Source organism: Amborella trichopoda, chromosome 13 (genome assembly GCF_054954075.1).
Source record: "Amborella trichopoda isolate Santa Cruz 75 chromosome 13, AtrichopodaSantaCruz75HAP2 v2.0, whole genome shotgun sequence".
NCBI lineage: Eukaryota > Viridiplantae > Streptophyta > Magnoliopsida > Amborellales > Amborellaceae > Amborella > Amborella trichopoda.
This window is the reverse complement of record NC_142348.1, coordinates 9,298,760-9,324,784: the sequence shown is the minus strand read 5'-3', so window position 1 is coordinate 9,324,784 and position 26,025 is coordinate 9,298,760. Positions and strand designations below refer to the sequence as shown.

Here is a 26,025-nt window from a genome sequence, read left to right as displayed (position 1 = left end):
CCTATTTGGCATGAAATTTCAGAAAAGGCGGAAACCCTAAACCCCGAAATTTTCGTGATCCAAAAGCAACCAATTTTTCCACCATTTAATTCTTGAAAAAGCTGAATAAAGCTGTTTACAGCCTGCAAATCAGATCACATGCCAAAAAAAACAAAAAAAATGATCAAAAAATGACAAATTTGAAAGAATCCGTGAAGAACACTGTGCAACCCGTGTTCTTCACGGACTCGCCGATTCCGCACAGTGAATCGGCGAGTCACTGTGCGGAATCGTCCGGTTCTCTCTTGAACCGGACGATTCCCGATTTTTGAAACGATCCGGTCGGTTTTCGTGAAATCCGAGTCGAACCGGGCGAGTCCGGTTCGACTCGGCGATTTTTTAAACGCTGGTTTTGACCTTCGAAGTTTGAGGCCAGAGCTACTGTACCACTGTTGACCCTTGTTTTGAAGTCGTATAATCAATCACAGTTATATTAGAATTTTCCTAACATGTTGCTTGTGATCAGATGGAGATAATCTCACATTACATTTTGCTGCTCTGGTTTATCTTCATCTCTATTTAAATTCAACCCAATGCTTTCGCGCTGCTTCATGCTGCTCTTCTTACTCCTTGTCACTTTTAATGGCGAATTTGCTTCTGCAGATGCACAATCCCAAGCTTGTTTCTCGCAAGTTTGTGGTGGTTTCAATATCAGTTACCCATTTTGGTTACAAACAGAGGATGGAGCTTACTGCGGCTACGAAGGGTTCGAGATCAAATGTTCAAAAGCAAGGCCTATTTTAGATCTTAACTCCGATGCATACTTTGTCAAAGGAATCAATTACAATTCAAAGACTCTTACTGTAATCGACACAGAATTGGAGAGCAATGCGTGCCCACGACCTGAAAAAAACGTTAGTTTTGGCAATTCACCCCTTACTTATGCCCCCCAAGACACTGAGTTGTTCTTCTTCTTCAATTGCTCAAATGATATCATAGTTGCCCCTCCGTCAGGCTATCTATTACCCTGCCTCGTTAACTCTGATAATCATTCCTCTTATGCTTTTCTCACCCGACCCGCAATGGCCAATTTATATGATCACTGTGAAGAGGTGGTGGTTGTTCCTATATTGGAGAGTGCAGCATCGGACTGGTCTGGTGGTGTTGGTGGGGTGGTGGATAAGGGGTTTAATTTGACATGGGGCTCTGATGACTCTGGTTGTATCAGTTGTGAAAACTCTGGTGGGAGCTGTGGTTACAACACGAGTACAGAGAGCTTCGTCTGTTATTGCAAGGATCGACCACACTCAAGAAACTGCAGTGATGGTATGCTCTGTTAATACCTGGTTTAATTCTTCTTGGTTTCATATTGGCCTGTTCATACTAAGTTTTAACTGTTCTCGTTCCTGCTTATACCCATATTAGTACTTGATTTGGTTCTTGATGTGATTATGCATCTAGTTAATAGTAATACCATTGTTTCTTGACTTCGGTTCTCGGTCCTGGCCCAAGCCGAATAATTCAGATGAGTCCGAGTGGATCTGTCAGTATTGTTAATTCTTTGTACCCAAATTTGATTTGGTCTTTGCTAATTCTTGCTTTAGTTCTCATGATGAGTCTGTTAATAGTTTCATTCATGCTAGAGGACCTGCCTGTTAGTGCCTAGTTTAACTCCTCCTTTTATGACTGGTGCTAAGCCTGTTGACCCAATTTAACGTTTGTTTCCACATTGATTAATTTGAGATCCTTTAGATTTTAATGTGGGTAATGTTTAATGCTTGTGATTCTGGTAGCTGGTTGGTCGAAAATCTGTTTCAGGTACACCATTAAAAACCTTTTATTTTTCCCATCTGATAAATGAAAGAACTAAAACCTGCAAAAGGGTGAAATGTAGGGAAAATAAATAATGCAGAAAGGTAATTGGGTTTCTGGTTAAATTTTTTGGTCTTCTATTTGAAAAGTAATAAGGGAAATCGCAACAGCCATTAATTTCCTTCTTCTTGACCCACGAGTCTTTTTTTTATACGGTTTCGGCACCGAAATTTCACAAGTTGATTTCGATCAATTGTCATCCGATAGTGTTCTCATTTAATGGATAATATTCTCTTGGGTCGTCACCTTTCAGGCTTAAAATTCCGGGTGCATCTCTCATCCTCTTGGTTTTGATTTGTCTAAACAATGTCGAAACCTAAACTTCTGACCCTTCTAAATTCAACAGATATTTTGGGATAAGGTTTGAATTCTCCCTTGCTGTTCATATGATAAATGAAGAACAGAAATAGACTTTGAGATTTCCAAACCGTTGAATGACAACAAGATGGGATCACAGTATCAGACCTCTCTACCCCTCTCTCTCTCTCTTTCTCTCTATATATATATATATATATATAATAATTACTCAGAAATGTCGATTATTAGTTTACAAATTATCTTTATGATTCTTTAATTAACTTGAAGTTAGGAACACCTCAAAGCGAAGTTTTAATTGGTGGAGTGTATATTAGGCCACCGTTGGAATTTGTCCTTTTGAAATATTATATTTTTTTAGGGTAAATCATAGGGCTGGCATTGGACCGGACCGCCGGCCTAGCCTAAAAAAGTAGGTTATGGGATGAAAACAGTTGCCTGAGGGCTGGGCTAAGGCTAGAGCCGGTTCGGTTTGACGGGCTTGGGCCTTATTTTTTTCTTCTTCCTCTTTTTAGTTTTTCTTGCTTTTGGCCGAACCTGCCATGGCTCGCCCGGCCGGTCGCCACCCTTGGTTTTTCATATTGGAATATTATAGAAAATATATCTATCTGGAAGGGCTTTCTGCAGAGACAGCGAGGGAAATGAGTGCTCACACGCCTGTCAGCATTGGACCTTGTCATTTCGAGAGACTTTGTCACCATGAAATTCAGAAATTACCAGTTCTTTTAAGAAGTTTCTCTTAGAAGACACTTTGTTAACATTGAATTTAAGAGAAGGTTTGTATTGTGGAAATGCAAAAATAATTATTTTGTATGATTAGGTGTGGAAATATTTTTATATAAAGGAGTCATGTGTGTTTTTTCACACCAATTGACAGTTAATAGTTGTAAAAATATTCTCGCATCTAACTACATGAACAAATTTTTTTATACAAAAATATTTCTCCATAAATAGTTTCACAAAACCAAATGTGCCGTTAGGTAAAAGGAAAAGTTTATATAGAACCGAGGCTCTAAACAATCAAATTTGAGCCACCTCAAAAATTTCACTAGAAGAGGTTGTTTTGATTTCCAAATATCCTTAAATCAATCATCTCGATATCAAGATCCATGAACATGAGAAAATGGATTTGGAGTTTTGAAAATTATGTATTTTATAATGTATTTTTTGACCATCAATATTCAAGATTTTCAAGTTTTAATAGATCGAAGCTTTAAACTTTATAAATAAAAATGAAAGTATATTTTAAGCCTATCACAAATATTTTCAACATTCAAACTACATTTCTCAATACTATTTGAGAGCAGGCTCTAATTTGATTGTTTAGAGCCTAGGCCCTATACAAACCGCACCCATAGATAAATAGACTAAAGAGGGACTCCTCTTCTAACAAGGTCAAGCCCTTATATTGGAAAATATACTAAACATGGACTCTTCTTTTACCAAGATCTAGGTGAACCCGCTCCGAATACCTTGTTATTTTAAAATATTATATAATATTTTTATGTATAAATTTATAAAAGTTAGTATAATAATATATACATACTCTTTGATCTTCTTTTGGCACTCTTTATATATATATATATATATATATATCAACCATTTTTATGTTATATATAAAATATAAAGGTTATATATATTAATATAGATTATTTTATACATGCTTTTCATTTTTTTTACAAATCTTCTTATTAAAAAGTTGATAAATTATTGCCCAAGTGTTTTTGGTAATTTTTAGTAATTTTTGGTACACATTATTAAGTAATTTTTAAATTTTTAGCTATTTTTCTACTTTTATGTATAATCCGAGAGGTCTTCTAAATAATTTCTGGGTCCGGGGCCCGAGATCTAGACCCGACCGGGTCTAGATATCTCATGTATGAATTTCGGGTCGGGTCGCGTCTTGATCCAGCTCCAGGCATACCCAGACCCAACCCGACCTATTCCCACCCCTATTTTTAAAAGAACCCAAATATTCTCACTTTATAGGCAATAAACCCAACCTGGTCAAACTATGGCGGCTCGACGTATTTTTCCTCTCCATTAATGCAATTCAAACCAGCTCCATCACTCGCCAATCTCCTCCAATAACCGAGCACAACTTCATACGAATGCGCGTTTCAAAGTAAAAACCCATTAAATAATGAATGAGGAAGAGATCGTCGGGTTGCATCCATCGAGCTTTCTCTCTCTTCTCTCTGCTTCTTCAGGTCGCATCCATCGAGCATTCTCTCTGCTTCTTCCTGTTCTTGCCACCATGCTTGGGTTTCTCTCTCTAAGCACCCACTTGATGCTTGGGTTTCTCTCTCTAAACACCCACTTGCTTCGTTCAAGACCACCTGTTGCTCTACTTGTTTTCCTTCCTCTCTTTTGGGTTCCTGTTTTCTCTGCGGATTCCCGGTATGAGGCCTGTGGCGCTTACGATTGTGGTCTCATTAGTATCCGCTACCCTTTCGCGGTCGATGACCAGCGGCCTGAATTCTGCACTTCTAGTGGCTTCAATCTCAATTGCACCAACAACACCCCCCTCCTAAACTTGAACAATCAATTATACCAAGTGACACATATCGATTACCAGACTAGCACCATTTCCGTAGTAGCTGAAAGCATAATTAACACTACGGAATGCCCCAATCCTAGACATAATGTCACCCTCGACAATTCTCCATTCCAGTACTCCGCTGGAGTCATGACGCTTCTGGTTTACACGGATTGTCCTGCATCGCTTCGTAGCTTGCCACCGGCGACTTGCCTCGGAGAAAATTCTTTTGCCATGCCTTCTGGCGCGGCTTATCCAGATGATTATCGACGTTGTCGGTTTTTGGTGGAGGTTCCAGTTTTAGAGAGGTCGGATTTGAGACTTTCTTCCGACTCTTATGCAGCAGTTGTGGAGGCGGGTGTCATGGACTGCAGATGGGTGCGCACCGTGCATGGAGTCGGGTGGCCGGTGCGGATATAATCAGAGCCCGCCAGTATTCATGTGTTTTTGTGAGGACCGGCCTTATCCTGACGCATGTCGTCCACTTGATACCAGTAAGCCCATCCCTAACCCATTCTCTTCATTGCTTGCGCTGAGAAATAGGAAGCATTAGATAGAGCTCTTCCCCATAATGCTTTTACAATAACCAAAAGTAAAACCTTTCAGTAATTTAGAATCTCATCTCTGTTTTGGAAAATTAAGCTATAAGAGGATTCAGTAACATTCCCAACATACCCAAACTTTTGTCTGAAATTGCCCTGTTTTTTTGTAGTTTGTGCTTGTTATATGTCCTATGTGACTACTGCTTTGTATTTGTTGTAAGGCTCTAGATGCCCAGGTTTTAGTTATTTCTTTTCACTCTTATTGGTGAAGTGATTGACTTGCAGATAAAGTTTTTCATATTGTGATGATCTACAAAATGCAGTACAGTTGTTGCTTTCATTCCTTTGGATTGTCTCCTTTCCATCCTGGCAATCCAAATTTAAGTTCAGGTTGCTTGAATATGTGAGAGAGCAGAATGAAAAGGATGTGTTGTTCATTGTCAAGGATGAGAGAGAGAGAGAGAGAGAGAGAGAGAAGAGAGAGAACCTATTTCGTATTCATGTATACATACATATAAATCATTTACAGGTCGTGTATGTATGGTGCCTTGTCCATATGTAGGTATCTAGTCATAGACTCTCTCTTCTTTAGCTTTGGGCTATGGTCTTCATACCCAGGGATGAGGAGCATGAGTTTTAGTGAGGACCCAAATCTATTCATTAAGAATTACCCAACCACTGGAAACCCCTTTTGTTAAGGTATATGAGCGTTAGCTTTACAAATAAAATGCTAAAATGCCTTACTTTTCATTAACGTTTGCACTGATTATTTCAATCCTTGGTATCACTGGTCAATTTCCTCCTAGGGTCCTCACAATTGGACGTGTGGCTTTATACTCCTAAAGAGAAAGCCCAAATTCAACTGTTGTATGGTTAAAAGTAAAATGCAATTAATGAGTAAGAAAGCGATCTTTCAGTTGGGCTACCCTTTGAGCATTCTCTTTCTACTCCTGGTTTCTCTCTCTTGCCACCATAAAAGCTACCAGGCTTAGATTTATCTCGCTAAACACTCAAGTATTTGACTCAGGTCTTGTTGCCCTATGCTTCTTGTTTGCTCTCTTGGGATGTCCTGTCTTTTCAGCAGATTACCAGTATAAAGACAATTGCAGTCCATGATCACCAGCCAGTTATTTTCACTTACAATGGCTTCAATCGCACCTGCAAGGACTACATCCCCTTTCTTAACCTTGCCAAACAAATATACCAAGTAAAAGATATCATTCACCAGCCTAGCACCATTCCCATAACTGCTTAACTGCTAAAGAGAAGGTAAGGAATGCCCCAATCCTGGTCATAATGTCACCCTTGACAATTCCCCGTTCATTAAACGTCAGAAATGCCCTCTGTCCTTGGCGTCAGCAGTTTCAGTTTCTTGACTTGGAGACTCTTAAGCAACGCCTTGTGGTCTGGCTTATCCAAATGAATGTGGAGTTTGTAAGCCACTGGTGGATGTTCCAGTGTTGGAGAGGTTGGCTTCGAGACTTTTGTCTTCTGGGGGTTACACAAGGATTGTGGAGGCCGGGTTCAATCTGTCATGAACTGCAGATATGCGCAAACAGTGCATACGGTCGGTTGGCTGGTGCGGATCATATAATTGACCTGATTCCAGTAAGCCCATCCCTACCCAATTCTCTTCATTGTTTGAGCTAAGGAATAGGAAGCATCAGATGTAGCTCTTTTCCATTATGACTTTCCAACAACTAAAAGTAAATAAGATAATCTTGCTGAAACTAAATATTCCCTATATACCCCAAAGTTGTCTGCTTGTCTTGATGTTTTCCTAATTTTGTAGTGCGAGTATAACCTCAGAATGATCGTGTGGCAGTTATCTGATTCCTTTGATTTTTTTTAGTGGAATGAATCCCAACAATTTCAGATCTAATGATCCGGTTATCAAATTTGTTTCTAGTTTATTATATATTTGCTGGCTTTGGTGAAGCTCATTGTTAGTGTGAGAAACTTCCACCCAACCATTGAAATAGAGATTTGAAATTCATTTATTTTGCCAAAGTTTACACTGGAACTCCAGGGTTGCATTGATAGGACATTATTGGAGAGAAAATTTTGATTTATCCAACTTTCCGAATGAGTGGTCCATATTTCCTTTGTTCTTCTAACATGCCTCAAGAGTTAAGGCCTCTCTCCTTTTATTATATGTTTTTTAATTTTTTATTCTGCTATATAGATAAAGGGTCAAGTCTTCCTTGACTCCCAAGGGGCAGAGCTCCCATATTTTAAGTCTCTAGCCTTAAGTGGTGTGGGTGCGGAGTTTCTCATCTTGAACATCACTCAGTGCCTCACTCTTGCTCAATAATCATCATCCCACACAGTGGTGAACTCCTCCCTCTCTCTCTCTTTCGCACAAACTCACATGTTCACACATGGTGAATCCCCAACAGTTTAGAGCCACCGGTGCTGCTATGACTACATGCTTTCTGTCTCTTCTTCTTTCTTGCATTCTCTGTCAGGGTGATGATCTTAATATTTACAAACCCTTTGCTCCTTTCAATTGATCGGGCATACAGTATAGAATATCCTCTCTGCTGCTCCCAGTCCAGGATTCTGTGGTTTCTCAGAACTTATTGCCCGGGGTTAAGCCAACCACCAGCTATCAAATTCATGGACAAAAACATTGATTTTAACTACGTATTGTATTATAAGCACATGATCCACATCACTATTCCTGTATTCGATTGAGTACTTTGACAATGGGAATCGTTTCGTCCCCTGACAATTCCCTTCCGTACCACATTGAGGGTTTCTACCTTCCTTGCTCCTATGTTTACATCAGCATCTCAAGTGTTCGAATTACACTGAAAACATTAACCTCACTGAAAACTTGAGGGTTGGAAAGCACCACAAGTTTTACTGCAGTTATAATCTTAAAATGTAGGAAGTTTATGTCTTCCACCTGATTCTTCTTGGACTCCACATCGTCTGCGACGATCCAGTCTTGAGGCTATGAAAGATGGCATTCAATTCTGGAGATCTGAGATGATTTGAGAGACGGGAATTTCCCTTCAATGGGAGCAATTTCCTTCAGAGTGCTTGAACCGCACGAGTTCTGGTGGTTGCTAATGCCACTGAAAGAACCACAACTGCTTGTCTCCCAAAGATGGATAACCTAGTAGGGAAGCCTGGTGAGGTATCCTTTCACAGATGACTTTCGTCATCTCATTATTCTACTGTGTTGAAGCATTTATGATTCTTTGGTAGCGAACCTCATAAATAGCTTTCAGTTTTAAGTGAATTTTATAAGACAGACTTGATTTTGCATCAGCATGATGCTTCTTTGGCATTTTTGTTATTTTTATGATCAATGCCTGTCTATTTTCAAACAGGTCACGTCAATTTTCTTGTCACTTTAGCAACTGTGGATAGATACATTGAATAGGAAACATGTAGATTGAACCCTGGATTGGTCTTCTTTCCTCATCTTACTCTGTTTCTGTGTTTGATATATTAAGCACCTCATGTTGCTGTAGAATTTCATGATAACATGCTGATAGATACATAGTCTCATGAGTTCGAAGATCGAAAATGGGTGGACCAAAAGGCTTTTACAGTAACTTGATGGTCTTGTTGAAAGAACATGCCCCATGCTCACCGTTTTTGTGAATCATGAGCCAGCCTCTGAGTTGTCCATGCTCACCTTGCTGAAAAAGGGGGTCCCTGGTTATCACCAAAATAAGTTTTATCATCAATCTAGTTGTAATGGTTTCAATCTAGACGTTAGACCATGTTTTTATCATCAATCTGGCGAAGATTTGTTAAAATTTGTTTGTTCTATTTATTGGAAATTGCATTTTCCAATCCTTATGCACCACATTCACTTTTCATATACAAGGAGCCGATTGCTCTTTGCGATTTGAATAGAAACAAATGCCTTTATGGTACAATCACTATTAGAAAATAAAATGCTTTTGTTGTTGAAAAATGTAATAGTAATGGTTTTCAAATCGTGTCTAACATATCACAATGTTATGTAATTGCTTGTAACTTAGTATTCATGTATTTTGAACCACGTATAACCCTAGTGAGAGAGAGTTTGAAGTGTATCCTGTTGCAAAGCAAATAACTTGATAAAAAATTGCATCGTAAAATTTGCTTGATAAACTGCTGCATTATGGCACTAGTAATTGGGTTTCTTTGGATATCTTCTTCCTTTACATAATGGGTTGTGTATAAATCAAGGTTGCTGCATTTCTTTGAATAACGTAGATTAATGGGCTCCTCTCTTTCTTAGGTGTTTGAAAACTTGTGAAGTTTAGTTTCTATTGCTTACTAGCTTGTTTGTTTCTATTCTTGAATTTGTTCTTCACTCAATGGTTTTATTTGTTCTCATTATTTATTGAAATTGCTTTACTTTTTTTTTTTTTTTTAGAAATTGCTTTACATGTGGTGTCGTCCCTTTTTCCTTTTTTGTTGATAAAATGCTATAGGACTTTGTCAATACATCTGGTGTGGGAATTTTTTCCATGAGTAGATAACTATGGGAATATTAGTTTTTTTTTTTTCCATGAGTAGATAATTATGGTTATCAAACACAGAAACCAAGAACTTCTTTAACTTCCTAAGTGGTTATCAAACACAGAAACCAGGAACTTTTCTAACTTCCCAATGGTTATCAAACACAGAAACCAAGTAGTTCTTTAACTTCTCAGGAGGTTATCAAACACAGAAACTGTGGACTTCTTAAAGTAACTTCTATCTTCCCAGCAAAGAGGAATTTCTAATTTACAGTTCATGAACTTGCTTCCAGTTATCAATCAGGCCCTATATAAACCTCACCCTTAAATAAAAGAAAATTGTTTCATGCGGGCTGGATCACATTTCTACAATATGCCGTCCATAGGTAAAAAGCATCCATCTTAGAGATGGATGCAAATAGGTGGTTCATCTAAAAACAAATGTAATTAACAGTCCAAATGTTTTTTTAATATAATTATTATTTCTATTTTTCAAATTTTTTTTTAATATTCATGATCTCCATGTTAAAGATTTTATATTCACTAAAAACTAAGATCAAATTATATTTAAAAATATATTTATTGCCAAGCCCGTATTTCTACAATATGCGGGCTGGCCACATAAAAACCATGTCCTTCAATAAAGGAAAATTGTTTCATGCCGGCTGGACCGCATTTCTATATATGCAGTCTAGAAATTGTAAAGCATCCATCTTTAAGATGGATGCAAGTAGGTGTTCCCTTTAAAAACAATGAAAAGTAACGGTCCAAATGTTTTTTTACTAGAATTATTATTTATAGTTTTTAAAATTTGTTTATTTTTTCATATTCATGTTCTCTATGTTAGAGATTACATGTCCTTAAAAATTAAGTCTTAAAATCCATCTCAAAAATAGATTTACTAAGAGGCCCGCATTCCTACATATTCGGGCTTGGCCGCATAGAAACCGGGTCCTTAATAAATAAAGGAAAAAGTGTATATAAGGATGCTGAAAAACCCTTTGATTGATCATCTCGACATCGAGATGTATGACTATGAAAAATAAAAATATTTCAAGTCTTAGAAATAGTGCATTTTACAACATATTATCTATACCGTCCATTTTCAAGATTTTCATTTGCAACCTGAAACAATCCAATCCGGCGCAACTTCAAATTTTGTCCTAATATATAGTTTTTTTAAAAAACACTTCTTAGAATTATCTAAAAATCTATTTTCATGTCTAATTATAAAATTTTAAACTTCAAAAATGGTTAAAATCAGATATATAAACATATGAAAATCTTGAAAATGGACGGTATGGATAATGTGTTGCAAGAGACGCTATTTTTAGGACTCAAACTCTTCTTTTTTTCATACTCATGTTGAGATGATCAATTAGGGCGTTTTCAACATTAAAACTACTTTTTTCAATGGATTCTTTAGGTGCATCTTTATTTCTACATTTTAAGGTTGCAACCTTACATAAACTTTTTTTCGACTCTGGGGCCAGAAGCCAACCTCTTGTTTTTTCTTTTTGTTTTTTTTTTTTTTTTTTTTGTTTTAAGTAAATGGCTTAACAGTCAAGTCCAAAGTGTTCAAAATTTTAAGCTCTCTCTCTCCTGTTTACATATATGCACATGAATTTGGCCAAGCCTATAACTCGCTTACTCTCTCTCTAGAAGTGACTTGCGGTTGACGATCTCTCTAGGATTCTAGAGGTTATTACCAGTTGGTTTGTGTTGAATTCTGTTGAGGGCACCTCTTACACACTGATTCCTTCATCTTCTCTCGGTGTCAGCCATGGCTGCTACTCTACCTGCTTGGTTTCTCGCTCTTCTCTTTTGTTGTATTCTCTCTCGAGGTTACGATTTTAATCCTTATGAAGAATGCGCTCCTCTCAATTGCTCGGGCATCAATATACACTTCCCATTCTCTGCTGCTTCCAGTCCAGAGCTATGTGGACTCTTCAAAATTGATTGTGGAGGGTTAAGCTCCCCAACCACTATCAAATTCCTGGACAAATCGTATGATGTTAAGAACATATCCTACCCTGAGCGCACTATCAATATCACTGCTCCCTTATCTGATTTCTTTGACAATGGGAAATGTAATTATTTCCTTCACAAAATTACCCTTCCAGACCACATCGAGGGTTTCCATCTTCTTTCCTCCTATGTTAATATCAGCATCTTCTACAATTGTGATACTCACTCTTCCTTCAATAACCAAGAAACCATTTGGGCCTTTAAAGGGTGCGAGAAGAACCAGGAGATTTATTACACTGATAAACAAGAAATAGTAAATAATTTAACTCCTCCATCTGCTTGTTCTTGGATTCAGTATCCTGTGCTAGAATCCAGTCTTAAGGCTATGAAACATGTCAATAGATCCTGGACCCTTCTGGAGCTTTTAAAGGAGGGTATTGCCCTTCAATGGGAGCAATTTCCTTCAGAGTGCTCAAATTGCACTAGTTCTGGTGGCCGCTGTGCGTTGAATGCCACTGATAGAAGGACGACTGCTTGTTACTGCAAGGATGGGGAAGCTTGTGACAGCGGTATTCTTCTATGGTTGATTTCATTCTTATCCATGTTCGGTTTCTTCCACAGTTCTTTTATAATTTTTTTAAAGAAATTTGTCGTGACATATATAGTTCTTTGGTTACTTAGCTCTTATATTGCTCTTGGTTTTTGTGAAATTGATCATATACTGGATTTTTTATCAGCATCATTATTGGTGAACTTTATCAAACCAAACCTAAAAATCCTAATTTCAATAATTCATTCTTATAAATAAAATTAACAAAAATAAAATTAAAATTATTAGCCACTAGATTTTGATCTGCATTAATTTTTGTTGATATTTTTTATCAATTACTTGTGGCATTCATGATTCGTGAGTAGCTTACCTCATTGCTTTTGTGAGACCATATAATTGTTTTTGGATTGGCAGGATGTTTCTTTGGTTAACCGTTAACCACATAAAAAATGCTGGTTTTACGTGTCCTGATTAGTTTGAATGGGAAAGGGGATCAAGTTATTTTGCATTCTCGAAAGAGGTTTTGTGCAGGTCACCAGGTCCAAGTAAATTCTGGGTTCAGGTCCGGATCCAGGTATTTTGGATTCGACTGGGTCCAGTTCTGGGATCAAGGTATTCTAGGCTCGACCGGGTCCAGTTCCGGGTCTGGGTCCCATGTATGAATTTCAGTCTAGGTTCAGCCGTACTAGGACCCTACCGGACCCGTTCCCACCCCAATAATAGTGGTGGGTATTGTTGCCTATATTTTTGAAAGAAAAATATTCACACTTTATAAGACAATTAAAACCGTGGAGAAGAAACCCAACCTGGTCAAATTATTCCGGCTCCGATTCTACATAAACAACTTACTTTTTTATCTCTATCAATTCAAACCTGCTTCATCACTCGCCAATTTGAAATGAATTGTGCCTATAAAAGTAAACGCCCATTAATTAAATAATGAGGAAGAGATCTTCAAGTTTCACCCATCGAGCTTTCTCTCTGCTTTTTTCTCCTCTTGCAACCATGCTTGGCTGTCTCTCCCTATACACCCACTTGATGCTTGGGTTTCTCTCTCTAAACACCCACTTGTTTCATTCAAGACCGCTTGTTGCTCTACTTGTTTTCCTTCCCCTCTTTTGGGTTCCTGTTTTCTCTGCGGATTCCCAGTATGAAGCCTGTGGTGCTTACGATTGTGGTGCCATTCGTGTCAGCTACCCTTTCACAGTCGATTACCGGCGGCCAGAATTCTGCACTAACATGGGCCTCAATCTCACCTGCATCGACAACACCCCCCTCCTAAACTTGACCAATCAATTATACCAAGTGAGATATATCGATTACCAGACTAGCACCATTTCCGTAGTTGCTCAAAGCATAATTGACAGTATGGAATGCCCCTATCCTAAACATAATGTCACCCTTGACAATTATCCATTCAATTACTCCACTGGAGTCATGACGCTTCTGGCTTATATGGATTGTCCTGCATCACTTCGTAGCTGGCCAACTGCGATTCAGGTGCCTTGCCTCGGAAATTCTTTTGCCATGTTTTATGGCTTATCCATTGATTATCCACGTTGTCGGTTTTTGGTGGAGGTTCCAGTTTTAGAGAGGTTTGCTTTGAGACATTCTTCCGATTCTTTGTGGAGGCGGGTTTCAGTGTGTCATGGACTGCAGATGGGTGCGCACCATGCATGGAGTCGGGTGGCCGGTGCGGATATAATCAGAGCCCGCCAGGATTCATGTGTTTCTGTGAGGACCGGCCTTATCCTGACGCATGTCCTCCACTTGATACCAGTAAGCCCATCCCTAACCCATTCTCTTCATTGCTTGAGCTGAGAAATAGGAAGCATTAGATAAAGCTCTTCCCCATAATGCTTTTACAATAACCGAAAGTAAAACCTTTCAGTAATTTAGAATTTCATCTCTGTTTTGGAAAATAAACAATAAGAGGATTCAGTAACATTCCCAACATACCCAAACTTGTCTGAAATTGCGCTGTTTTTTTGTAGTTTGTGCCCTGAAAATATTTTATTAAAAGCTCCGAGTGATTGTAGACAAAAAGACCCGTTATGGGCTTTTCTTGAGTTTTCAATTTCGATTACTTTAAAATTGTTAAAAGAATATGGTCAATTTGGTTACTATTATGTTAAAAATATACATGAAGTGGGTTTGGGTCCTTCGCTTCGATGATAGATGAGGGAGGGGGTTAACAAAGACTCGAATGATAAATTTTGGAGAGGGAAAATTAATGCAGTTAACAAAAATTATTTTAAGAAAAAAGTTTTTATCAAGCTCGTAATTTTACTTGTAAACGTAAAGTTGCAGTAACCTAAACCGTCGATTTTATTTAAAAGCAAAGTTGAGGCCTGTTTCCAAGGCCACCATCGAGGAGGTACAGAGTCTCAAAAAATGAGTTATGTGACGAACTGCGGCAATAACTTTCACAGAGGATCCAAGTATAATACTGAAACAAAGCACATATGCATTAAGCATGATTGAGCATAATCATAACACATATTCCCACTAGCTGAATGGCAGATACTTTGACTATGTCGAGAGATTGAGAGATTTGTAATATAATCATATCAAGGTATGGGTTTTAGGAGTCCTTGATTCTATTCATGGTCATACTTATTGTTTATAGAATGAGTGTAGCAGATATGAGGATGTTTAAATGGATGAGTAGTAAGACAAGAAGAAAAGAATTCGAAATGAATGTTGTGTTTATACGTCCTTTAAAAGCCTTATGAGAGTTTGTATGAGCATTTTATATAGTGAAACATAAGCTCAGTGGGAATGTGGTACTCTTGTGGATCATATTGGGCAAATGTGATTTGTCAATACTTTTGACTAGGCTCGACGTGCTAGGCCAGCCGAGTTTGGAAAAACCCAAGATACCTGGGCATAGAGATCTATTGAGAAAGTTTTTGTATGTTAGCCTTTGATGATGTCGGAGTATGCCCAGATGAGAGCTGAGGGACTGTATGGCCCTTCCGTGTGATAAACAACTTTTAGAAGCATAACTAAAAACCTCATCTTTATATCATCTCACGACATGTACATAGATAACCATATTGAGACTCACCAATGAGGGTGAAACGTGTACATGTGCGAAAGATTACCCCTATTCACCATAGAGTCATGGTTGCATCATGGTCTGAAGGACTATAATTTTTTGGTCTCTAGGGGAGAACCTGAAATCCATGTAATGGGATTGCGTCCCTTAGTCTATCGGCTGATTTTGGTAGTCCAATCATGAGCCCCTGCAGTGGACTGTGAGTCATGGAAACTGTTAGGTTAGTTTGAGAAAACTAGGTGGATCGTGATCCGCAGTTGAAGGTGGAGTGTTCCTGTATATTGATAAATTCCTAGATCTAACGGATCCCATTCCCATCAAAATTAATTAGCTTTAATTAATTTTATGATATATGATTTTTAGAATGTTTATTTGAATTTTTGTGAATCTTCTGATATTTTATTTTTGTCATTTGGATTTATAAGTTAAGGAAAATTAATTTTTCAATATTTTAAATAAAATATAAGATTTAAAAATTTCAAATACAAAATAAAATATTTTCTAAAAATATATGAGACCTCCATAAATATGGGGGCTCAATTTTGAACATGTGGGATTGGGTGGGCCAACGTATGGTCACCAAAGGGTGGCACGCCCCACCCATTGTGACTAACGTCTTCACCAAGATTGGGTGATAGTTGTCCCCTTGTTTGTTGGCTTTTTCTTTTGGTTATAGCTAACTTATGTGATAAGATTAAATATTTGAAATATTTAGTAAATCTTTGAATCAAGATTGCTTGATCTAATAAATAAGAATTAGATATTTTAAAATAGAAACTTTCCTTATTTGAAAGCTTTGATGGGAATGGAACTAGGAAAGGGAGGATGAGGCTCTAGCACACCCCTTTGAATCTTGATGGTGGATCAAAGGGATGAATCACTCACATCTCTCACCTTACAAGTCTCCCTAGATCTACAGTCAAGATTTGACCATACAAATTGATGCAAACCCTAAGACATAGAAAATCTATAAAAAGATGCTCTCCCACTTTATAAAATCTCTACACCTATTATCTCTTCTCTCTTTATCTCTCTCTAAAAAATTTTAATTTATATACACCGTGTTTGATTGCATAATCCAACTTTCAATGAATACATTTGGGAGAATTTAGGCGTGACACCAATAAGCAATTAGATGAAAGAAAGTAGACTTACATGTGCTAGCCATGGATAGCGCAGACCCAATACAACACCTGTTAGGAGGTGCGAGCTAGTTCAAGTGGAATGCTTAAGAAAGATAAAGGATAGGCCCGAAAGGACATAGTTGCAAATAGAAAAGATATGAAGACTTTTGGCCGCATTGAGACTATGACCCATATTAAAGAATAATGACGGACCAAAATTTGTGTAGCAGATGCTAATTACATAGAGAAATGCTTTGATGACGACTCATTCTATCTGTGGATGTTATATGGATCTTTTTCCATTTATACGATTGTTTTATCTTGTTATGTATTGCTCATGCACAAAGGGTTTGGACATACATTTCACATGCACAAGGACACATGATATTTTTTGTTTAAATCATCAGAAAGTGAGGTTCAACACTCACATAGCATTAATCACCTCAATTCGAGACATAGGTAGATGAAACATACGTGTGATTTGTAATTATGACATCGATGAAAGGTTGAGGCTCTATGTCAGGAACCAACATGTTTCATGTAACATACGTCTTAATAAAAAATTGTATACGAAAGCCAAATTTGAGCTATGTGGTTCATATTTCTTCAAAGTGGCAACCAGGTGGTACAGGGCCCCTAAGCTCTGTGGTTCATATTTGTCTAGAGTAAGTTGATCCAAATATTTTGAACCACATGTTGGCTGCTTTATTTTATTTTATTTTCTCTTCAAGGGCTCCATATATTCATTTGATCTTAGTTTGTTTAAGAAACCCTTTTTCCTTATTACTATGTAATTAGATCTTTTTTGTTTTTTAAGAAACCTTTTTTCCTTACTACTATGTAATGAGATCTTTTTCTTTTTCTGTTGTATGATTTTTCATCTCCTCATATTTTTTTGCATTATCTAGGTTTCGTTCGTCGGGTTTTGTGACGTTATTCTCAACTAAGAAATATTCTTTCTTTCTTTCTTTTGCATGCAAACCCCAATTTGGGTTTTTTTTTTTTCCAATTTCAGACCATTATGTTGCTTGCATTTTTTTTTTGCTGAGGATGTTGGTGTTTTCACTTTTTTTTTTTTTTTTTCTTCTGATTGTTTATTTATATTCTTGATTGCATAGTGAACCTGATGCCTCCTCATTTTATCATTGTTTGCTCCTACTGTTTTGACAAAAGTTATAGTTCTTGCTTCTATGAAATTGTTTTTGCTACCAGATCTGTAACTATATCTTTTTATTCCTGGTTTTGTTTGAACTGCTTATACTATCATTTAAAACCTGGGTTTTGTTTGCCCTTTTCAACTGGCTTGCTTACCTATTCAGTATTTCCTTTTGCAAAATCTCAACTCTTTTTATTTCTTTGCTTTTATTTTGTCACCGCTCAACTTCTAAAATTTGAAAACCTTCTTATCGTCAGATTTTTTTTTCTACAATGATCCCTTGCTGAGTGAGATGCAGTCTGTAATCCCTATTTATCAGCCAAAGTTAAAGTCTGCATTTTTCTTCCTTTTACATTGCAAGGTGCAATTATTATGCACATTTTGATTCTTGTTTATAGCATTTTATTTGTTGTTTATCAAATCTCATTTTTGTACCCATTTGCACATTGACAGTGGTTTTGTTACCCTATTTCTTTCGTAATATATGTTAAAAATTTCTATTATTGGGTCACCTCCTCAATATTAATGTGTGTTAATGATTTCTTTTGCCGAGTTGCCTCCTTGACAGCCCTGATGGCATCATATTTCGTGCATCTTTTGACATTTTCTTGCTCACAAGGATAAGAGCCAAATTAATTTTTTTTTTCTTTTTGTCTCTTGTGATTAGTTACATTTTGGTCTAATAAGGGTGGAGACTTTAAACTTTCCCTTAACCCATCCCAAGTCCGGATAAAGGAGTTGGGTTAGTTAGGCAGGTAGTGTAAAATTTTGCCACATCTTATCATAGAGGAATATGATTCATATAGTCGACTTCGGATAATTGGGATAAGGTTTGGATGATGATGATGATACAAAAGCAAAGTTTGAAATGGGAATGTTTATGCTGGGCCGACCTTGGAGCAATTAGTTAAAATGAGGCAAAAATGGGATGCGATTTGACTAAGACCTGCATGTAGTGCATCCGACGTGCATCCTAGTTCTTTCTATCAATTACACCACGATGTGTGATTCAGTTGCACTGGCTTAGCGAGACCACTAATATTGATATTATAAATATTTGTATATACATAAAAGGTGAATAGAATGATCTTAACTCTTATTGCACTGAACGCGAAATGTTGATCATCGAGTGACCTTGTGTACTCTCACTATCCTAAGATTATATTAAAGAGTGGAGACTTGATGTTGCTAATTAACTTGCTACCATATCGTGATAATTTATTTAGCAGGAATAGGGGTAAGAAAGTTGTCAGGTGAAAAAAGAATAATAACATGGTTGGAGTAAGACTATTGGCATCACATTATATTTGGTATACAGTGACATTCATATATAACATGATACTTATATGTTGTAATTATATAAGTTTTTACTGAGTTCATTCTATTAAAGACAATTTTGGGAAAAGTATTACATGTGATATATGTCCTTTTTGTAAATGATTTCTTAGACTCCATGAGCATGTTTGATTAAATGATGAGTATTAGCTTGCGTAATGAACCCAAAACTTTTAGGATTGCTAAGATTTGAAACCCATGAGATATATAAAGTTTCATAAGACTAGCGGAAATGCTAATTTAATCATAATTTTCTGGTGAGCTTGATTTTGACATAATCCTATCAAAACTAAATAAATGATTAATTTGGATGAGTGTAATCTATGTCAAATACCATTCAAATTAGGAGGAGAAGAGAAGTTGTCTTATTGTTAGCAAGTCTATGATATAACTTATTATTAAGATATAATGGGAAAAGAATCCAGTGGTTAACACGACATCTGTTCCTCCTTCCTTTCCCTACACACTTCTTCCTTTTTCTCCTTGTACAAAAATAATAGGCTCTATCTGTCATTTTCTCTCGCTTCTGAAGAAATATTGACTGTTGGATGTGTTTTTTGAGCTAAAACGCAAGGAAAAACACACTTTGAATCTCCACAATTATAGGAAAGAGATAATCTTAAAATGATAAGAGCCCAGCAGTTGTCAAACCCATATATGTTTAACATACTATAGGTCATGATGAAAAGCTAATGTACATGATTATAGAATATATTTGCACAATACACTTCAAATATCTAGCTAGGTGTAGCAAAATGAGGACTTGCCATCTAGGGCCCTGATACATCGTAAAACCCGGTCATATATCTTGGTGAATGGTTTGTTATAAAAGACTATCAAATAATTTGATATGAGATCAAAATCTGGGACTTATATTCCAAGAGTCCCTAAATGCCACTCCGCATGATATTAGAGGAGATTGGTGTTATTTGTTATGTATTTAGATTTGTCGTTCATCAAAGAGGGTTTGACATCTGGACCTTGTGAAACCTCAGCAAATCATATCAAAATGAGGTGTTTCTTTGCAGATATTGACGATACGACCTTATATACCTCTGGTCCAAGAATTATACAAATTAGACATCATTTGATACATCAACGAAATTCATTGGTCGCCATAAGATTCCCTAACTGCCATTTCCCTAATGTTATTAGGAGATTGATCCAAAACTTTTGGAAAGTCATATGTAGGTATAATAATCCTCTCCTAAAGTTTACGATTAGTTGGAGATTATCGGACCCTTATCTGTACCTATGGGCAACCAAGGCTCATATCAGTCATCTACGAGGTTTGTACTCATGAGCTAGGTTGACCTCTCGGCACTATTATTGAGATATCTCCCAATCTGCAAGTAGTTTTCTCATGGGGCCTAGACCTTTGGGTTCTTGCCCCAATGCCCTATCAATTATGGGAGGGTGGCAATCTATGGATCTGGCGTGTGGATGCAATTGAAGCTACAATAGAAGTCATAAAACTATGCAAAAGCATGATCGCCAAACCTAAATATCTACCAAGATATGGAGCGTTTTGGCTCCAAATTTTGTGAAGATATGCATCATGAGCCCTTCTACTAGATTATCAAGTTCCCAGGGTCCATAAGTCCGTGTGATGATACGATTGTGCCCCCAATGGTCAGTTCTACTGTTGAAATATACGATAGAAAATGCATCAACTTTGAATGGAAATATCTGCCTCGTTGCTATTTTATTTCAGGTGAGACTTGGATTGTTGGATTCGTCTTTAAGTCCTCTATCATCATGTAAATTTGAAGTCAATAGAACTAGTCATTAGAAAGTAGCATCAATTAGACTTAGCCATGGTAGTATTGCACACTGGTTTGATTGATAATAGATGTAGATATGCTTCAAAACCTAAATCAATGGTGTTCTGACCGCTATAAAGGTCTAATGTAGCCCCAATTTTCGAAAAAAAATCATTTTTTTTCCATTATATGAAAGTTAAGGGGAATTTGTCCCTCTATAGGTTAGTTCTCTTGTTCCTTAAATATTCTTTTTCTTTAAATATTTTGGGGTCATAATAATATATTTTCACATACACATTTTGGCAAACACGGACAAACTCTCTTCTTGGTTTTTGCGCAAGAATGTCTTGAGTCTACTCCTCTGAGACTCATGGATTTGCATTATTTATAGGTCTTCAGCTCAAGATTATGGCCTAACGATGAGAAAGACACGCTCTAATTTTTTAAAAGTAAGTGTATTTGAGCGAAAAAGAAGCGAAGTCATGGAGAAATGTGAATCATTTTGTGAGGTAAGGAATTTCTATCTGCTCCATATTTATTGGGTATTGAGTTGTTATTTTTGTTGTGACTTGTCCAGTAAGCGAACAATGTATATAACGAGATCTTCATTTTACTAGTCTAATTTTATCGTAAATTGAAGAACATTCTTACCGATGGCATCACGGTTGGACATATAAGTATGTACTAACTAATTAACATTTTTTTATTCACTATTCGTTTTATTCTCCTCTCTCTAATGTTGTTTATCTGAATTGCTATTTTGCTGGTAATTGATAGTAGGTCTCTGTCTCTCATCCCAATTATGCGTGCATTCAGACTTCACCAATGATTATTTGATTAGATGGATAGATTTTTTATGTTTAGTGCAAATTGTACTTCTTTAGGATGAATAATCCAAATCAATGACCTTGAGTTTCATAATAATAGTCCTTAAAAAAAATCATAAAAGAATAAAAATTAAGGAGAAATGTGGATCATTTCTTGGGGCAAGAAATTTCTATCTGCTCTATACTTATTGGTTGTCAAGTTCTGATTTTTTCCGTTGCGACTCACCCAGCAAGTAAATGATGTATATAGCAAGGTCTTCATTTTTCTAGTCTAATTTTGTGGTATATTGAGAAACATTCCAGATGATGTCATCATAGTTAGTTATAGAAATATGTTGTAAGTAATTTTTTCTAATGTTCTATATTAACTACTCGTTTTATTCTTCTCTTTCTACTATTGTTTATCTGGATTGCTATTTTGCAGGTAATGACCGAGTCAGGACAAAAAAGAAAGTAATAATAGGTCTCTTTCTCTCTCTCGCTCTCTCTCTCTCTCTCTCTCTTTCTCATCCAAATTATGCCTACTTTTCAGACTTCACCTTTGGCTGTCTAATTGATGGATGGAACTTTAATGTTTAGGGTAAATTGTACTTATTTTAGAAAGAATAATCCAAATCAATGACCTTCTCTCTATCTCTCTCTCATCCATATTATGCCTGCTAATCAGACTTCTCCAATGACTATCTAATTGGATGGATATATTTTTATGTTTAGTGCAAATTATGCTTAATTAGAATGAATAATCCAAATCATTGATGTTTAGTGCAAATTGTAATTCTTTAGAATGAATAATCCAAATAACTGACTCACTTATGATTATATTCAACATCATCATCGTCTTATCCTTATTTCAATTGTTTGGGGTTAGAAATACTAATCCCGTTCCATTAATAAGTTCAAGATTCATGAAAATATGTGGAAAAGTTTTACAATGTGGCTGCCTACAAACAGAACCCTCATCCTTTATCTGGGCTTGAGATTGGCATGACCTGCCATGGTGGAGTTTGAAAAATTCATTTATCATCCTCCAACATTATCCTCACAAACTTTTTATTCCTACCCATATCACACAGATCTTATTCTTGCTATACATCTTGCCACCATGCCATTGCTGCTCATAACTTGTTTTCTCTTCTTACAGGTATTTTAATTACAATTACAATGGGAGCAATACTTATAACAATAGCAATTATTATGATGTCCAAAGGAATAATTAAAATGTCCAAAGGAGTAGAGGGCCAGAATGTTGAGGAGTTCCTTAGGAATTATGAAAATGAAATGCCCACAAGATACTCATACAAGGATATCAAAAAAATGACCAACAACTTCAGGGAAAAGTTAGGTCAAGGAGGGTTTGGAACTGTATACAAAGGTAAGCTCATTGACGGGCGCCTCATTGCGGTAAAGGTGCTAGCAGAGCCAAAGGGTAGTGGTGAAGAATTTATTAATGAAGTTGCAACCATTGGCCGTATACACCACATAAATGTGGTTCGCCTTCTTGGTTTCTGTGCTGATGGTTGGAAAAAAGCTCTTATATATGACTTCATGCCCAATGGCTCTCTCGAAAGATTCATTTTCTTTGACAAACCGCGAAGCCATTGCCTCCATTGGGAAACACTGTATAAAGTAGCACTTGGTACGAGTCGTGGGCTCGAATATTTGCACCGTGGTTGTGAAACTCGCATACTCCATCTCGATATCAAGCCTCATAACATTTTGTTGGATGAAGACTTTTGCCCCAAGATTTCTGATTTTGGTCTCGCAAAGCTATACTCCAATAAACAAAGTGTAATATCACTAACTGGTGCTCGAGGAACGATTGGTTACATGGCTCCTGAAGTATATTCAAGATCATTTGGGGTTGTTTCACATAAATCCGATGAGTATAGCTTTGGAATGTTGCTCTTGGAAATGGTTGGTGGGAGAAAAAATTTTGATCAACAAGCTAATTCTAGTGAAGTATACTTTCCAGATTGGGTGTATTCTCGCCTTGAATGTGGAGGAGATCTTGAAGTGGGAGATATCAAAGGAGAGGAAAAAGAAATGGCAAAAAGGATGATGGTAGTTGGTCTTTGGTGCATACAAATCAACCCAACGGACCGTCCAAGTATAACCAAGGTGGTTGAAATGCTTGATGGTAACTCGCAAACTTTAGTTTTGCCTCCTAAGCCTTCATTCTCTTCTCCAAAGAAGAGATCTTCCCTCGAGTCAGATTCTGGCCATACAGAAATGTCCATATTGTGATAAAGGCGTAATAATCCTTGGAGGTATAAACCTTTTTTCTAGGAGAGAGAGATTTGAAATTTTGAATTACATAAAATCTTGTCATTATTTCAAATCCAACTTGTAATTGACCACGGTTTTCACAGGTGAACAATAATGTTATGGGCCAACAACCACTCTCCCTCCTCTTCTACCCTAACTTTCACCAATGCTTTCACTGAATAAGGTGACCCGTTGGTTAAATATTAATTTGTAGAGTTTTCCTAATCTTTTAGTTTAAATAAAGCTTTCTATTTTTGTTTTCTTTTATAGCTTATTTTTCTGTTCATTATGGAGCATGGTGGTGAGCCTCCTTGGATTTCAAAGCAACTAATACTATTATCCTTTTATTAGGAAATGATCAATGCATCATTGCCCTTTTATTAGCAATATTTATTTTAAGGAGAAGTATGAAAAGAGACCATTTACTTTTAATACAAGGAGATCATAAATATTCTTGTCCGTCAGATTTCAAATCCGATGATTGTGAGTGTATCATTGACTAAACTCATAGTTCAAAAAAATAAAAATTTTTCGAACTTCGTGGAATATCCCAATTCATCAAATTTAACATCTAATAGTTAGTAGCAGTTATGACCTCCTTGTGACAATGATAAATAGTCTCATTGTGTATAATCCCTTGATTTCCAATTGGTTTCATGATGTTCGTTAAGTTTAGCGAGCCACCAAATGCTGTAGCTGAAACATATGCCCAAAATTTCCTTTGGTTTTCTCATAGGGTAATAAAAAAACCTCAGCCAATCATCTCTACCAATTAATCACATTTGGTCATACCTTAGTCTAATCAAGCCCTCTGTCAAAACCACATTAAGAAGACAACTCGTGAACCTAGGTATAATCCAATACCACCATCTCCCTTAACTTCATTTTGAGAATGATGGATGCAATCTCTTCTTCTGTTTTTATACTTCTTTCCACCTTCAATCTCTTTGCTTGATCCCTACAAGCATATGATATGGCATTGGTCATATGAGTTCAGGTGGATTGTTGCTTGGGTGACCTAATGGAAAAAGTAATGGCTCATTGGCTTTCATGATGATGTAATTGCAAAGGATGCTGTAATAAAAATGAAACTGTAGGATTTCAATTTTGAGAACTAATTTTCTCTTTCTGTAATTTCAAAATCAGGTGAGTTACTCAGCCTCTACCTCTGACCCAGGCGAGTACGTTGCTTGGTCTCACTCCAAAATGGAAAATGGGATTTAAGGGAGAGAGAGGAGATGAGGAAAGTAAAACTGGGATACAAAGACGGGCCTGAAGAATATGCAGAGAAAACCAAGACTCTACGTCCATCAGATTCCAATAATGGAAAAGTATACAATGACATCATTTATCTTTTGTGTAAGGTGGTCACGTTTAATCTTTGACCATTGGAAGTGAAATTCGGTGGTTGTATTTATTTTATTGACCAAGCTCAAATGAGTTATTGTGACACACCCAAGCTATCAGATTTTACATTGGATAGTTGTAAGTAACTGTGACCTCCTTGTATCAAAGGTAAATGGTCTAATTTCTTTTTTCTCAACAATGGTACTTTGGGAATACTGTAGCAACTTGCCTAAGTGTTGTAAAGATCATGCCGAGTTTGTGGTACTCGTGTGAGTTGCTACTGTAATCAGGCGAACACCGCATAGGTAATTCAAGGACAATTTTGTATCGAGATATTCTTTTTAGTTTATCTTGTCCAAGCCGAGTAACTCAATCGAGTCCAACTCGAATTCACCAAGTCTTGAACACCTACCTTCACTCCCTCCCTTTCTCCTAGCCCCATGCAATCTTTCTATTCGCCATGTGCTGTCTTTCTCCTAGGCACGTGACCCAAGCTCTTCCTTTCTTTTCCACGAACAACCCCTCTAAAAAACAAAAAATAAGAAAAAATGAAAAAAAATCTCTTTCCAAATTTTTTGTTCCCCCAAGGATTTTTCTAGCTTGGGTAAAGCCCTGGCAAGTTCATTCGGGCTCACCAAGTGACAGGGATTGGGCTAGGGCTCAGCCAAGAGTTAAAGTCTGATTTGAACTAACGGGCTCCTTTACAATTGCTATGTTAAATATGAGCTGTGGGTGCGGTTTGTATAGAGCTGAGTCTCTAAACAACCAAAGTAAAGTCCTCCTTCAAATAGGGTTGCGAAATTCGGTTTCAATACTAAAATTCTTTGTGATAGATTTAAAATATATTTTCATCTTTAAATATAAAATTTAAAGCTTCAAAAATAGTGTAGATCAAGCTGATCTATAAAAATTT

General features: G+C 36.9%; 1 protein-coding gene across 17 annotated transcripts; it reads left to right on the top strand.

Annotated features, from left to right (window-relative positions):
* The first annotated feature begins 391 nt into the window (after positions 1-391).
* LOC18430587 (rust resistance kinase Lr10) lies at positions 392-25,308 on the top strand. Of its 17 annotated transcripts, none has more exons than XR_016047351.1 (5): positions 392-1,305; positions 21,925-21,963; positions 22,642-23,767; positions 23,870-23,949; positions 24,912-25,308. XR_016047351.1 is itself a non-coding variant. In XM_088855567.1 (4 exons), the coding sequence occupies exons 1-3, from the start codon at positions 573-575 to the stop codon at positions 23,742-23,744; spliced, it is 1,875 nt and encodes a 624-aa protein (XP_088711693.1). In that variant the 5' UTR covers positions 392-572; the 3' UTR covers positions 23,745-23,767; positions 24,912-25,308. The 17 variants fall into 17 exon arrangements, 13 of the variants coding, with proteins under 13 accessions (XP_088711693.1, XP_088711702.1, XP_088711692.1 ...); XR_016047353.1 differs by lacking the exon at positions 392-1,305 and adding an exon at positions 4,240-5,199; XR_016047349.1 differs by lacking the exon at positions 392-1,305 and adding an exon at positions 11,226-12,253.
* Positions 25,309-26,025: the final 717 nt, after the last annotated feature.